This window comes from Vulpes lagopus, chromosome 5, assembly GCF_018345385.1.
Source record: "Vulpes lagopus strain Blue_001 chromosome 5, ASM1834538v1, whole genome shotgun sequence".
Lineage (NCBI taxonomy): Eukaryota > Metazoa > Chordata > Mammalia > Carnivora > Canidae > Vulpes > Vulpes lagopus.
The window spans coordinates 75,145,555-75,162,541 of record NC_054828.1 but is presented as its reverse complement, the minus strand read 5'-3'; the positions used below and the strand labels follow the sequence as shown (position 1 = coordinate 75,162,541).

General features: G+C 42.6%; 1 protein-coding gene across 2 annotated transcripts in view; it reads left to right on the top strand.

Annotated features, from left to right (window-relative positions):
- Window positions 1–9,997, top strand: part of LOC121490541 (neuroblastoma breakpoint family member 6-like protein) — a 30,709-nt gene extending 20,712 nt beyond the window's left edge. Inside the window, exons 7-8 of one of the 2 annotated variants that reach the window (XM_041754295.1) lie at window positions 664–783; window positions 8,935–9,997. In XM_041754295.1, coding sequence (XP_041610229.1) covers window positions 664–783; window positions 8,935–8,948 — 134 coding nt within the window. In that variant the 3' untranslated portion in view covers window positions 8,949–9,997. Of the gene's footprint in view, window positions 1–663; window positions 784–6,355; window positions 7,299–8,934 lie in introns of those variants that run through there. The other variant, XM_041754296.1, reaches the window with a different exon arrangement.
- The last annotated feature ends 6,990 nt before the right edge of the window (window positions 9,998–16,987 follow it).

Genomic DNA, 16,987 nt, shown 5'->3' with positions numbered 1-16,987 from the left:
AACTTGATATACCTTACTTCACTTATTCTTACAAATGACTCAACTAGGGAGAAGAGGGCATGGATAAATATTCCTGCTTTTTAGATGAGTAAATAGGCTCAGATAGAGATTGGCCCCAAGGCTGAGCTATCCTTCCATCTTAGAGTTGTCTGATCTCCAAACCCATCTTGTTGGCTCCTCTGCTATATACTTTCTGCTGCTCCTCTCCTCTCGTGTGGTAGTCATTCAGAGTGAGGGTCTCTGTTGCTGCCATTCTCATCCTCATCTCCTTCCCTAATGTCTTGGTTACTCTTCATTGTCTACACTGTGGATCTTCTTCCCACATCCTCTTCCTGGATTGTACTCACACAGTGCCCATCATTCCTCAGTCTTGGGCTGGACCAGAACAGTGACTGGGCCTCTTTTTCCACACCAAAGTAGCAGCTATTTCATGAGAAAAGTCTCCTTCATCATTTCAGACATTAGGTGTTATAACACAAATGAATGAGCTCCATTTGTTAAGGGCCTTGTGAAAATTAAGTTTCCGGCCCATCACATTAAAGTCCCAACGTGTGAGTCCCTAGGGTTTTCTTCTGAGCTAGGAAAGGGAAAGGGAATTGCAGAAAGCATTATCTCAAGCAAATCTGTTTAACTTGCCTAAACTGTAATTATTTCCTGGAATAGGACACACAACAAACCTTGACAGGCAGAGCCTGGAGTCTGTTGCCCAGCTGTATAATGAAAACAGAGATATCAGGGAACAGAGCCTGAGCCTTCTGGCTCACCTGAATCGTATTTCCAGAGGTAAGTGGTCAAAACCCACAAGAGGAGGTCATTCTCTGAGCCTTCTTTTCTCTTCCCATACTCAGCTATGAAAACAAAAGATGATGGGGAGGCCACAGCTACTCAAAGCCTCATGACTCATAATCCTCAATCTAGAGTGGGCTATCTCCTAGGTGCTCCTTCCATACGTCCCCAGACTCTAGGCTCCAGGAATGAGTAGCTCTGGGAAATCCATCATTTAGGTACAAATCACACCTCACTAATGCAAGCCTAAGAAGAAAAGAACAATCCTCAAAGATGGGAAATTGTAAGAGAACAATTATTTTAATTGAGTAAAATTTGCCAAGATTAGATAAACTCTGTCTTATAATGCTAAAAGAACAAGCAAGCAGAATTTAGATTCTAGGTCAGTAATCTTTGAGGAAATGTGAGGAAATGTGGCACCAGAAAGGTGCCATGAGCTTAAAAGGAGCAAAACACCAATATTCAATTCAATTTTATTTTCATAAATAAAATAAAGTACTAAAGTACTAAAGTACTAAAAAAATAAAGTACTAAAAAATTGAAATAAGTATAGCTTATACTGATCCTTGGCAAAATACAAATTTATTGCACTCAAACTATAATATTCCAGTCACCTTTGATTCTCAACTCTTATGTTGAGAAAAGCCAAACCAAACCAAATTACCTTCAGATTGGCAAAAATATTTACAAACCTCCAAAATATCTTCAGCCTATCCCTTAAACATCAGACTCGGTATTTACTGAGCTTTTGCTGTGTGCAGTGCCCACCCCGATAGACATCCCTGCCTGATCTGTTAGGTGCCAGTTAAGAAAGGTCACCTAAGATTGCTTTTACCTTCTTTTTATTTTTTATTTTTTATTTTTTAAGATTTTATTTATTTGAGAGAGAGAGAGCAGGAGTGGAGGAGGAGGACTGGGAGAGGGAGAAGCAGACTCCCCACCGAGCAGGGAGCCTGATGTGGGGCTTGATTCCAGGACCCCAAGATCATCACCTGAGCCAAAGGCAAACGCTTAAGTGGCTAAGCCACCCAGGCACTTCTCCTTCTACTTTCTTGTACCTATGTTGCTTTTGTTTCTAAGGCCTCTTCTGAATAGGACTATTCTCAGATTACTAGAACCAGTTGCCTTGTGGCTCAGAAAAATGGAAGGACCTGGAAGTTTATGTTAATCCCACAGCACTCAGTGATCCCACCTGTAAATCATTATCCATGATTGACAAGTACAAGCATAAGGAAGCCCAGCTACTTGACTTGAGGAAGACTTTGTGGTGAATTAGCTTTGGGAAGAGGAATCTAGAGGTGAACTTTGTAAAGACCCAAGTAGATAAACAGAAGGAGATTCTTGCCTTGGCAATCCAATTAAGAAAGAGAGATTCATCTCAGATCATAAAAAGGAAGGTTAAAATCTTTAGGCCCAATGGAAAAGAAGCCCATGGTGGAAGAGTTAGAGAGAAATAAAGAGAACCATGGGAAATAGGGCAGGCCTCCTAAGTAGCTTTAAATCATGCTGTCATTATAAGAACCTGGTAAGGTTTTGCCTGACACAAATGCCTAGATATCACAGCTAGAGGTTGATTAAAATGGTTTCACATGTGTTTGGGGTATTTTTTAAAGGTTACTAGGTAACTGAAATATGTGAGAAGGACCATAACCTATTGAGATCTCAGGTCACCAATACAGAAATATCCCAAATGTACAGTTACTTATGAAAGACCAACACTAGCCATTGATGGGATTTGCATTCCTCTCTCAACTATCATGTTTGTATAGCATGAAAAAAGAGAAAAGAAGGGGTAGATGGATTAGATCTATATTCTCTCTGGAGCAGTTTTACAGATTTTTTTGACCACAAGACACAGTAAAAAACACAAATCTTTATTAACCCAATATTATGTTTAAAACAAACAAAAGGCCTTATTATATGTAATGTGTCTATTTTCCTTCCTGATTCTTTAAGTAAAACCTGTAGTAAACAGTCTAGTCTATTGATTTTACAACCTATTAGTGGTTCCCAATTGCAATTTGAAAAATTTTGCTTTTGATTAAGCAAAATTCTAAAGGAGTATTGGGAGCAAAATTTTTCCTCTACCCACTTAGGTTTGAATGATCCAGGACTTTTGAATTAACTAGCATTAGATAAGAGAAAAGACAAGGTTCATTTACATATGCATGTGGGAGTTGCTTGGTAATGAAGAACTCCTAGAATACTCAGAGGTAAAAGTTTGTAAAGCAACTTAAAGGGTTTTAGGGTTTCAGTGGAAAAGTATGGAAAATTCTCTTGGACTTTTTGATGCTATTGGTCTGTGTCTATGCAGCTGAATTCTCAGGAAACTCCCTTGGAGTGGGGGGAGGTTCAAGTGGCAGCTGTATTTTGGGGATGTTCTGCTCTAGTCAGATAAATGAAATTCAGATAAGATTTTAGATATTTTAACTTTAAAATAATCTTTACACCAAATATATGATACCTTCAAAAGCTTCTAGATCTTACTGTCATAAAGAGAATTGATAGCAGAAAAAAAAAAAAAACAACCCAAAAACCTAAAACTTTAAGGAACAAATAAAAAAAAAAGATTTTATTTAAAAAAAAAGATTTTATTTATTTATTCATGAGAGAACACACACAGAGAGAGGCAGAAACTCAGGCAGACCAGACCAACTCAGGTTGGGTTTCTTCTATTCACAGTTGTTAACTTAGGGGGTGGAATATTTATTACCTGGGGCGGGAAGCAGAGTTTTTGGCTTTTTCTTCCTAATTTGCAGGGGTTTCCTGGGATGGATGGTATCTGCCATCTTGGTTGGTCAGGTTTGATCTGGCTTCTTGTGGAGCCCTGCCAGGACAGGCCTCTAATCTTCCCAGTAGCTGCCAGTGACTTCCTCATTGTTGACCTCCAGGTACCCCGTCAGAACCTAATTGCCTCCTCTAACAACCTGCTGTAGAATTAACGTTACAGGATAATGGTCTCTACAGGGTGTAAATAGATCAGTCCAAGGTTTAACTTTGTCCTTTATTAATATTCCCTTTTCTCTTTCTGATGATTCCTTTCTTTCTCTCTAATCTCTTAAGAAGAATACTTAAGAGACTTTCTATAATGTTTTATTCCTGTCCCAGCCGCAGTACCTAATAAACTGTAGAGTCTGTTGGCTTCCTCTAGATTGGAGCCTTTCCTCTCTCTCTTTTCTTAAACTTTGAGATGTAGTGAAAGGGCTCAAGGTATGGATTTTAGTTTCAAATTTTTCATTTATAGGTCTTGTGGCTTTAGTTAATACTTAGCCTCTCTATACCACTCTTTCCTCATGGCAAAAGTGGAACTGTATTTGGATGGTAAATAGATTCCTGTACCAATTCTAATATAGAATGGGTGCTTCCCACACCAACAGAAAAATTTTGGAAAAATAAATTTTGGGGACACCACCTGGGTGTCCTACAATTGAACTCAATTCTGACATTACCTACTAGGTTTACCTCGTAGAAGATAGCATCAGATTCCAAAGCTTAATAGTTCAGTCCTGTGAGACTGCTTCCACCCTGGCCCCCACTTCACATTCTAGTAGAAAATCCAAGTTTTCACCTTTACATCTGGCTGAATCAGTTTCCTGAGAACCTCCTCCTCCTAGGGTTTGATTAGCTTGTTAGAGTGGCTCACAGAACTCAGAAACATTTTACTTACTAGATTATAGGTTTATTTTTTTCTATGTATGTATGTAATCTGTGCACCCCAGGTGGGGCTGGAACTCATGACCCCAAGATCAAGAGTCGCATATTCCACTGACTGAGCCTACCAGAAGCCCTGATTACTGGTTAATTAATTAATTTTTTTAAAGATTTCATTTATTCATAAGAGACACACACACAGAGAGGCAGAGACACAGGCAGAGGGAGAAGCAGGCTCCATGCAGGGAACCCAATGTGCGGCTTGATCCTGGGACACCAGGATCATGTCCTGTGCCAACGGCAGACGCTGAACCGCTGAGCCACCCAAGCATCCCATTTTAATTTAATTTTTTAAAGATTTTATTAGAGAGGGCAGCCCTGGTGGCGCAGTGGTTTAGCGCTGCCTGCAGCCCAGGGTGTGATCCTGGATACCCTGGATGGAGTCCCACGTCGGGCTCTGCATGGAGCCTGCTTCTTCCTCTGCCTATGTCTCTGACTCTCTCTCTCTCTCTCTCTGTGTCTCTATGAATAAATAAATTTTAAAAATCTTTAAAAAAATATTTTATTAGAGAGAGCATGACCAGAGGGGGAGGGGCAGAAGGAGAAGGAGAAGCAGATTCCGATGAGCATGGAGCCCGATGTGGGGCTCAATCCCAGGACCCTAGGATCGATCATGACCTGAGCTGAAGGCAGATGCTTAATGGACTGAGCCACCCAGGAGCTCTACTGGTTAATTTCAAAAGGATATAACTCAGGAACAGCCAGAAGGAGGAGGTGTATAGGGCAGGTCATGGGGAAAGGGTGCAGAATTTCCATGTCCTTTCTGGGAGCTCCACTCTTCCAGCACCTGTGTGTTCACCAACCCAGAAGCACACTGAGGCCCCCATCCTTTTAGTTTTATTTTTTTTTAAGATTTAATTTATTTATTCACAAGAGACACACACATAGAGAGGCAGGCTCCATGTAGGGAGCCCGATGTGGAACTTGATCCCAGGACTCCAGGATCATGCCCTGAGCCGAAGGCAGATGCTTAACTGCTGAGCCACCGAGGCATCCCTCTTTTGGGTTTTTAATGGAGGCTGCATTACATAGGCATGATTGAATAAATCATTGGCAGCTGACGGCTGAAATCAACTTCAGCCCTCTCTCATCCTCAGAGGTCAGGAGGATAAGAGTAAAAATTTCAGGGCAGCCTGGGTGGCTCAGCGGTTTAGCATTGCCTTCAGCCCAGGGCGTGATCCTGGAGACCTGAAATAGATTCCCACGTCGGGCTCCCTGCATAGAGCCTGCTTCTCCCTCTGCCTCTCCTCTCTATGTATTCTCATGAATGAATAAATAAAACCTTTTTTTAAAAAAGTAAAAGTTTCAGTCTTCCAAATCATGGTTGGTTCCCTGGGGAATCACCTTCCAGCCCTCCAGCACTTTGCAAAATTCATCTCATTAACATAACAAAAGAGTAATTATAAGCATTTTAGGAGTTCTGCCAGAAGCTGGAACAAAGACCAAATTTACATTTCTTATTTTAAACCACAATATTACAGATAGTATCTAAGGACTCTGCTGTTTTTCACATTCTAGGACTCTTCCCTTGGCACCACCTTCCTATAAAAAACAAAAAACAAAAAACGGCATGTATTTAGGAGCAAGATTTCCATGCAAAATATCCTCTCATTTCTAGAACAGACTGTTTCTGAATGTGCATGTTTGAAACAAGGGAGGTGTGAGGGCCCTTAATTTTTCTTACCTTAATCTGCTCATATAACTTTCCACACTGTAGTTTACCACCATGGCTTATCCACTTTTCAGGGTACACTTGGCCTCTTTTCTTCCTTAGCTGTCACTTCAGCCTCAGGTATCAGTAGAATCAGTGGAAGATTCTCATTTAATTTAGTTTTTTTCTCCCCTTCTTCTGTTTCAGGTAAGAACTAATAGTGGAAATATGAAAAGTTCTTATTTCAACAAAGCTTAGTCACAAACAGTTCCCCCATTGATGAGAAAAACTAAAACAACAAAACAGAGAAAGTCCTAAATCTGAAAGCAAGAGGGCTGAGTCTCTAAGACTCAGATTTCATAGCCACTCTAGATTTTTACTCCAAAGGGATAGCTTGATTGCAGAAATAATAGCCCTTTCAGTCTGCAAATTTGATAACTATGTAAGAGACATCAACACCTAGATTCACAGATGATCTTGAGATGCCTAACCTTTCCTCTCCCTACCCTCATCCTATGGATAACTGGAGTCAACAGCAGCTGGAAGAAAATGTTAAGGACTTAGATCAAGAATAAGTCCAAATGTTGAATGTCGTCGTTGCAGACTATTCATCAGCTCTTCAGCATGTGTTCATTTTCACTGAAGGATAAAAGTTTAGAAATCTCAGATAATAGAGTTTATTTTATAACATTCTGTTGCCTGTTTTTTTTTTTTTTTGACAAATCAAAATTACAAAATTTTTGTTCTTCAGCTAACAGCAGGAAACTCAAACAATATGTCCACTGTATTTATATCCCAGAGTGACAGCAACCAAGTCTGGGTGCATCACTTCATTCCAAAATTAAATGTTATTGAGCACCAGGTATCAGATACCAAAACTACATTGTGTCTCACACTGTGGGAACTGAGATAAGTCAGGCAAAAATTCTGCCTTCACAGGCATCTGTAAGCAGAGCAGCAGTCTTATACATGTCTACCTGTGGAGGACCCAAAGAAATAATGATAGAATCCTGAGAGTTTTTGTTCACTCTTGTACTTCCTGTACAGGTCTAGCAAAAGTTACATCTCAGAGGTCTCTAGAATACACAGGGAGAAGTAGTATATCTATAGGAACTGGCAGGTTTCAGATCACTCTCATTTGGATTTTTTTTTCTGCAGTTAGTTTATTTCTGAAAATAAGTATCCATTGATTAGTCTTTTGCAATTAAATATAAATATATATATATATATATATATATATATATATATATATATATAATCTTATTCTGGAGATATGAAACATATAAAGTAGCCTCAAAATTACCAGATTTCCAGGCTGTAAAGCTGATTAAGACAAATCCTGGATGGCAGGAAAGGATTCTTTAGATGAGTCACTAGTCACAGCAAACTAGTGACTTACATTTTCTTGTACTGGAAGGTAGTATTGAGAACTGTCATACCCTCCAGCAAGGGGGAGACCCATAGAGGGACATTTTTAGTTCAGGACTCAGCCATTCAGTCTCCCATATTTTACAATCAATTTCCCTCAAAATAATTTACTTTGAAACATTTCAAACCTATAGAAAAATTGGAAGAATACAATTATCACTCTATTCTGTTCATCTGAATTCAACAATGTTTGCTTGTTCCTTTTCTCTGTCTACATAGCCCCAAACCTGCATTCCCATTGGTTTGGTAAATGCAAGGCCACTTCACTGCTAAATACTTCAGAATATATTTCCTGATATTAAGGTCATTATTCTGTATAACCATAATACAATTCAATTATCAAATTTAAGAACTATATCTAATATATGCTGCATTTATAACTTTTCCCATTGTTTATAAAATGTCTTATCTATATATATGTATATAGATATAGATGCATTTAATATCTGTGGCTGTATCATACATATATAAGAGAGATTAAGGATTAAGAGTGTATGTTATGAAAAAAAAAGTGTATGTTATGGGGGATCCCTGGGTGGCTTAGCGGTTTAGTGCCTGCCTTCAGCCCAGGGCATGATTCTGGAGACCAGGGATTGAATCCCACGTCAGGCTCCCTGCATGGAGCTTGCTTCTCCCTCTGCCTGTGTCTCTGCCTCTCTCTCTCTGTGTGTCTCTCATGAATAAATAAATAAAACATTAGGAAAAAAAAGAGTGTATGTTATGGTACTGATATTTTCCCAGGCTCTAATTGTTATTTTTAATTTTTATATATTTTTATATTTTTTAAAAGATTTTATTTATTTATTCATGAGAGACACAGATAGGCAGAAACACAGAGGGAGAAGCAGGTTCACTGCAGGGAGCCTGATGTGGGACACAATCCCAGGATCCCAGGACCCCAGGATCATGATCTGAGCTGAAGGCAGACACTCAACCACTGAGCCACCCAGGGGCCCCCCTACCTGACTCTAATTAACTTACACTTCAGTCCTTATTACCTGGAACTCTATTCTGATATCTTTGTTTTTGTTGTTTCTGATGGCATTCCATTTTTGAAGAGGACAGGCTAGTTATCTTGTTCAGTATCCTACCTTCTGTTCAACATTTTTCAAAAATGTTGGTATTTGTGTTTCCTGTTGCATCCTGTCAACAAGCAAGCTGTTCAAGAACAAAGCAACAAAATATTGTGAATACTTTTACATTGAAAATACTAAAGGAAATGCAGCATCTGCACAGCAAACTCTGTGTTGTGGCAGCAGTAGCCTCAGCTCCAATCCAAAACTAGGTCTGGCATCTGTGACTAGTCTTTTGGTTTGCTTTTAATCCCAGCACTGACTGTGACCATGTTTTGCCTGCAGAGATTTACTGCTGACTCACCAGCAGATGTGGTCAGAAGGGAAGGAAAACCCACAGTAAGCACTTCCAGAGCCAAGCATTTGGGACTTGGACATGCCTCATGTCTGAGCATGTGCAGAGACTACTCCAAAATGCTTCCTCTCGAGGAGACCTGTCTATAGTTTCCATTGATGGAATAGTGCCATCATAGCTATTTTTCTGGTTGAGATATTTAAAATAGTGGGGACTTTTTAGGAGAAATGAGGATGAGCTTAGTGCATTTTAAATAAAATCCAAACTCCTCTAGCCATAGGTCTACATGGGTTTATCTCCATTCCCCATCAATAGGGATACTATTACTTCCAGCACCATTTATTGGATCTATTTCCTTCCCTCATTGAACTGCATTTTACTGAAAACCAGTTGACCAAATAGATGTCAATTTCAGGGCTCTCAATTCAGCCTATTAGTGTATGTATCCTGCTGCCACTAGCACATTGCCTTGCCTGTCATAGCTTATAATAAGTAGTCTTTTTTAAAAAAAGATTTGTTCTAGAGAGGGAGAGGGTGGGGGGAAGAAGAGAGAGAGAGGAAAGGAACCTCAAGCAGACTCCCCACTGAGCATGGAACCTACTGCTGCAGGGCAGGTCTGGGGGGTTCCATCCCATGATCCTGAGATATGACCTGAGTGGAAACTAAGAGTTGGATGCTCAATGGACTGAGTCACCCAGGCACCCCAAAAAGTCTTAAATCAAGTAGTGCAAGTCCTCTACTTCTGGCCTTCTTTTTCAACAGCTCAATTTTGAAAAATGTAAAACTCTATGTAACAGATTAAGATGTGCTGTCATTTTCATCTCATTTCATTGTAGGACACATGCTTACTTATGTATTGGTTGACCCCTGTGGTCAAAGATTCTCTGTTGTATTCTCTAGGAAAAGTAGATCTATTATCTGCAGGCTGAGGAACAGGCAAAATGTCTGCTGTGACACTCAGCAGAATCTGGATTTTTCCTGAACAAAAAAAATTTAGATCACTTTTCTAGTCTTTGATCTTGGGTGTGTTTCCTTTACTTATTTCTAACTGTGAAATAAAACCTTATAAAGCCTTGTGTTATTTATAATTTTTCTTTCTAGGAAAATAGAGCCTTTTAAAAAAATTATTTATTGGGAGCATCAGCTGGGTGAGGAGCACAGGGAGAAGCAGACTCCCCGATAAGCAGAGACTCCAAGATCATGACCCAAGCTGAAGGCAGATGCCCAACTGAGCCACCTAGGTGCCCCAGAAAATAGAGTCCTATATAGGATCCCTAATTTGCTAACCAGATTATAAGATCTATGTTGCAAACTGAAGATTATGAAAGAAGATGGGAGAGAGGCAAAGATACAGAAGGGGAAGAATAGTCTGGAAACAGAATATTATTAATATTAGGATTTGGCAGTAAATGTCAGTTTGAGAAAGGGAAGAGATTGGATGGACGTAACTAGGGGAAAAAAACTTCAGTGGAAACAACAGGCATTCAGGGTGCCTGGCTGGCTCACCTGGTAGAGTGTGTAACTCCTGATTTTAGGGTTGTGAGTTCAAGTCCCACATCAGGTGTGGAGCCTACTTAGAAAAACCGACATTTAAAGTCCCTTTTATGACATTGTTTATTTGCTAATATATAATTCTTTTCCATCTTTGTAAATGTGGCAAAGTTGAGCTTGATGTATTATATGTTCTTTGGAATGTTTATTTTTACTTTATTTTTTTAAAAGTAAGCTCTATGCCCAATGTGAGCTTGAGCTCACGACCCTGAGATCAAGAGTGGCACGATCTACTGACTGAGCTAACCAGGCACCCCTGGAATGTGTATTTTTAAAAAGTTATACTTAAGATATTCATCTTTGAATCTCATAACCACATACATGGCCCTGTCAGCTGTGCACTGAGGGTAAAATGGGCTCACACTGGAGATCTACCTGGGAAAGTGCAATTAAAATTAAGGAGAGAGGTAGTGACTGTCTCAAAGATAGCTTTCCCTAATGTAGCAGTTTTCCTATTCCCTTCATACCTGATTCCTTATTTTTTGAGAAGTTTAAATAATCTTTACACATAACATGAGGCTTGAATTCATAACCCAGAGATCAGGAGTCCCATGCTCCTCTGAGCTAGTCAACACTTCCTTTCTTCTTTGAACAAGGGCAGATGAAAAATACTCAGTTGCAGCCTTGGAATCCACAGAAATACCGGCGAAGGAAGTTCAGGGCAAGATTGGAGATTGTCCACTCACTATAGTCTGGCCAACGTCTGTTTGCTTTACTTTGGCAAAGAGACTCAACTCATTTGCACCAGCCATGAGCCAACAGGGATCCTGATGAGGTTGACTTTTGGTAACTTTAGATCCTGAAAACTCATAGGATTTCTTCCCTTCTCTTTGAGCGAAGTCTTAGCTAATAATAGGAGGGATTCACTGCCTTTCTTTCTGGTCAGCACTCTTTTGGGGTCCCTCATGGACATGTCCAGGGTAGGTAGCTGACTTCTAGGTGTCTCTCCCAATCTGGTTGTTTTTCAATGGCCAGAAGTGACCCATGACAGAACCCCTGCCTGTGGGACAAAGGATCTGGATAGCAGTGCAGGCTGTAGAGACTACAATTCAGCCCAGGTTGCCCTGAGGGTACTGTTCACTTGCTCCCTGGGTTTCTGGTAAAGAAAATACTATCGTTAAATCTTCTCTGCAGGCTAAACTGAATAAGGTGTGAGGTTTCAAAAAGGTCAAGAACAACTTTACTGAACTTTGCTGCCCTGGCCTTCCAGGACAGGCTTGAATGGGGCTAATTTTAGGATAAAACCAAAGAAAAGGAGCAATGGTAGCACAACTGGAGGATTTGGAGACCAAAGTCTCAAATCTCAACCTCTGAATAAGGTAAGGGCCATGCATTGGATGGCTTTCCCACATTTATGAAGAGAGTCATTAGCCCAAATTCAGCGACTGGACAGGAGTCGTAGCGCCCATCAGTGTTTCTCAACAGAGGACAAGCTTGCCTACCCCCATCCCCATTCCCCTTCCCCATTAGGACATTGCTTAAGGTCTGGAAACTTTTTGATTATCACTTGAGAGTGTGTTTGGCCTCTACTGGCACTTAGTAAGCAGAGGCCTGGGAAGCCCCAGCCAAATAGCATCATGCACAGAAATCCCTCCAGAACGGAGTTACCACATCAGTGGTGAGATGTTGAGACCCCCTGGTGTAGATCAATGTCCACACTGTATTTACCAGACTATACTAATTACTGACTTGCTGGATATAGAGTCTGAGGAAAACTGGTGTCAGAGAGAAGACTTTGGCCTGGGCAGATCATGGGGAGACAGAGTTGGCATTAGCTAAAGCGGAAGAACCGCAGGGGCCGCAGGTTGTGGGCGGAGACCCGGGGTCCAGCTCCGGCCGCCCAGCCTTCCTTGAGGCGGGCTGTGTCCGCGCGGCTCGGTGGCCGCGTCCCTCGGGGTCCTCCGGGCAAGGCGCCCCCCCCCCGGGTCTCACGCCGGCGCCTGCCCTCCCGCGCCCTCGCCGCTCCTCGTGTCCGCCCGCGGCCGCCTCCCAAAGGTGCGTCTCCGCGGCAGCCCGGAGGTGCGGCCCGACGTGTGGACCTGGCGGGGCTCGGGCGCGCCTTTGCTTTCTCAGAACGCTCGGTGCGTGGCCCGAGGGCTTGGATTTGGGGGAAGAAGGAAAGGGTCAGTCCTCTGGATCTTCCCCGGAAGGAAGGGCGGCGGCCCCCAGGATGGGTGAGTGGTCGGAGCTTCTCGGCGCGCAGGTCTACGCAGGGGGCGAGAAAACCAAGTAACATGCGGTGCCCTGGTGACGTCGTGGCGGGGACTCGGCGCTTTTCCCCGCCACGGCTTGGGCTAGATTCTGGGTCAGGAGTTTTGGCCACGTCTCCCTTCACGCGGGAATTCTGTTTGCCCCTGAGTCCTCGGTGTGCTGCAAAAGACGGCTGCAGAAGAGGCTCCGGGGAGGAAGGGGAGGTGCTGGGGTCCCCTGGTGGCTTCTCAGACTCAGTGCTGAGCACCCAGCCCCTCCGCTCGCCACAGGGGACCCTCTGACCTGTGCGCGCTCTGTGTTCCGTCGGAGGACCCCTGCTCTGGTCCTGTCTGCATCTCACACGCGGGCTGTGTGCCTAAAAAGCGACCAAAGCGCTTGTGCGAACTGACCCGGTCAAGCGCAGACAGGAACCTCGCCCTGGGTCGGGCCGACCCCACGCTCTCGCGGTCGCCGCGCCTGAGCCGCTCTGCGGACGGTGAGCGACAGTCACAGCCTCTGGGCATACCCTGGAAGTGGAAATGGGCTGCTCTGCTCAGCGGGTCTGCTTCTCTGTGCTTGTGAACTGCTTTGGGGCCGTGTGGAGGAGATGCCTGGAGGCCGTGGGGCGAGGAAGGGAGGCACAGGAGCGCTGGGTGAGGTCCTCGCTCAGCAGAAGAGCTGCAGTTGTTCGCAGGTTGTTACCCTCTCCTGAAACGGGACAGACTTTTGTAGGCTGTAGCCAACAATGAAAGGCTCTTTGTGTACTAAATATATATTTCTCAACAAATTAAGATGTCAAATTTTCCCCCTGCTTTATTCTTTTTCCTCTTCTTGAACTCTACATATGTTAGAACTTTTGATATTGCCCTATAGGTTGCTAAGGTTCTGTTTATTTTCTTTTTTTCAATTATTTTTCTTTGTGCTTCAGGTAGGATGATTTCTGTTTCTCTCCCTTGAAATTCACTGAATTTTTGCCATTTCTATTATGCAGTTAAATCCATCTAGTGATTGTTTTTTGAGAACTCTTTCCAATTTCAACATTTACATTCGGTCCTTCATTTACTATTTCTATTTCCTGATACTTTTTTCTAACTTTTTATTTATTATGGTTATATTTTCCTTTACAATCTCAAAATATTTATAATTCTGGCTTAGTATTTCTTACCTCTTACTTTCAACATTTGGATGAAGTCTAGGTCAGTCTTCCATGATTGTCTTATCTTGAGTATGGGTAGAGTAATATCAGAGTAATATACCAGAATATTTTGGGTTGTATTGTGGATACTGCGAATGGTACACATACAGACTCTGGATTGCTATGTATTACAAAAGCATTGGACTTTTACAAAAACAGGCTTAGTTGATATTAAATTGCAAATTCTCTGCCTCGCAATGGATGACAGGTGAAATCTCAGTTGTCACTTTAGCTTTTGCAGAACTACTTGGAGGTTGCCCAACATGTATTATGCAGGAGTCAGCCAGGAACTTGGGCGGAAGTTTACACACAATTTAGAACTTCCCTTCAGTGGCTTTTTCCTTTTTGAGATTCCTCTCCACCTCTTGGTTTCTCAACTGTTATGCTTGCCTAAACATTGTCCTCTGTTCCTTTAATCCAATAAGACAGTTTGGTTGTGTACTGGGATTTAGCTGACCCAAAGAGGGCAGACCAAGGTGTGCTCTCAGCCAAAACTGCAAAGTGGAAAACTCACCATATGCGGTTCTACCTTGTGTCTGCTGGCTTTGTTCATCTCCCTCGCACCTTGAAATAATATTTTAGAAACATATGTTTCCCCAGTTTTAGTTGTTATCTGTATGAGTACTCTGAAAAAAGTAAGCAGTCATTACCAGAAGCTTAACTCATTCTCTCAGTAATAGCAGCTTAGCAAATTGGGCTTGAATCTCTGCATGGTTGTCTACGTTTGGCACAAGCTGCTTAATAGATCTCTAAAGTCACTGCCCCGAGTGTGAAAAGGAGATATGACAAAAACCAAGTTGTGTGGAAGAAGATAAATAGGGACACAAGTAAAGGGATTGACCCCTCCAAAGAGTAAGGAGCTGGGTCACCAGCAGTGGACTCAAGCAGAGCATCACCACTTTTCTTTCTTCATCAGTTTTAGGGCTTCACAAATTGCAAGGAGACCAGACCCTTCTGCATCTGCCCCATTATGGTACACCATCACATGGTACCATCACATGGTACACCATGTGTGCCCTCTGTACACAAAGGAGATGGCTCCTGCGTGCTGAGGCTGAACAAGCAAGCACATCCCCTAGCTGGAAATCGAGCTGGACTGAAGCTGTGAAAGCACTGAATTCTGACCACTAGACCACCAGGGAATTGACGTCTAGGTCTCTCCTGCCCTCTCATGATAGCAACATTGGAATAGTACTCTAGCTGGTTTCCTCCCCCTATCTTTCCTTGTCCCGCCTGCTCCTCCAGGGATAATCTAAAAGATCCTACCTTCCAAATTTTCTCTAAAAGGCAAGCCCACAGGCGATGCCCCAGGTACCCTGTCCCCCAAGTAGAACACTTCCTAGGCGGCCAGGTGCCCAAGTCACAGAGGGAATTTGCACCTCTCAGCTACAGCACAGCACTGACCTGGAAACTCACCTTTTCCTTGCAACAAGGAGGAGACCAGGTTGCAGGGAGGAGGCAGCGGGAGGAGAGGCACCCAGAGTGAGGAGGGGGCGAGCACTGAGGATTGACAAAAGGAGGATTCAGACGGAGCAGGAATGCGGACAGGTGGATGGAGATCTCTTTCAAGCAAGGTCTTGAACAGAACTCCTGGTGTTTCCCCTAGAACATTTGTGCCGGACTGTGTTTCCATCTCCATTGGAATCCTTTGTTCCCATCTTTCCAATGCTCTGAGCAAAAACACTTAAGAGTTCTGACTCCAATGTTTTGCTCAACCTCCACATCATGTCAGAATTCATGTTTTCCTGTCAGTCAAGTATGGATATTGGTCTATGCTATATCCTCCTCGTTCTTGATCTCCGAATTAGAGCAAACTCTCTTGATAAACATGGAGAGGTCAATTAAAATAAGTTATCCTTGGCTCTCTCAAAGTCTTAGGTTCCAGAAGCTTAGTCTCAGAATGGTTGGGTAAATGTGATTCGATGTTTGGGTCTGATAGTGAACAGTCAAGAAAGAATTCTTGAGACATTTTCAGTACAAAAAGGTGGTTTTATTACAGCACAGGATTAGGACTCATGGGCAGAAAAAGTCACATTTTAACTGTGAGAGGTGACTGATTATGCAGGGTTTTTTTTGTTGTTGTTGTTCCTTCGTTTGTTTATTTTTCAATCCTGTGTGGAGGGGAAGGTGATGTTAGGGCTCCAGGAAATTGAGCCTAATGGGTTCCTGGAGATCTGGCTATTATTAAGATGGTGTTTTTCTTGTAAATCAGCAAGACAGTGACAAACTGATGGAATTTCATATCCTGCATGGCTGTGATCTTTTATCAGTTGACCATGTGTTTTTTTTATTTCTTTGTTCTTGGGCAGGAGGATGTCACACATATCCTACCGAGGGTGGGAGGAGAAGGAATATGTGGAGTATCAGTTTGCCTTTCCCTTCTAGAGCTTGCCTTTTGTTATATTATCCCTGGGGTTGGCTTGTCTTTGCACTTTTTCTTTGGCTCTGCCCTCAACTTCTTCGTCTTACTGGTCTGTCCACTCTTTGTACCGCTTCTCCCCTAGAGGAGTCAGGAACCCAACACGTTCCAGTTCAGCCTTCAGGGGAGCTACAGGCGGCACTTTGGTAGATAATGGCAGGATCCTGAGAGGTGCACATGCGCTCAGAGTGTTTGTGGTTTCTCCAGTGACTGTAAACCTTCACACAACTGTAGAGGGAAGGCAGCTGCTCCCTTTGTTCTGTCCAGGAGGGACCTCAAAAGTGTCTGACAAAACGGAAAAATGATAGATCTTCTCCTCTGACTGGGCAGGGAAACACAGAGATCAAGAAGGGAAAGAAAGGGGGAACATGTCATGAAATTTCCTGATCTAAGTCGGCCTGGTCTGAAAATGCCCTCCCCTCCTACCCACAGTTGCTGATGAGAATGATATGGTCTATTCCTGTCCCCATCTCCAGTTTGAGCCATAGTTGAAAAAGGCCAACGATCTTGGCATGGTATCTAATAAAGCCATTAGATCTTCAAATTATTAAGTTGCATTTTTGCTCTTTAACAGAGGCAACCTGAAAACATACCAGACATTACCTTTCTCTGAAAACTATCCTTACTTCTTTGCTAAAATTCACACTCCAAGACCTGTTGAGCAGGAAAACTAATAAGGCAAATAAAA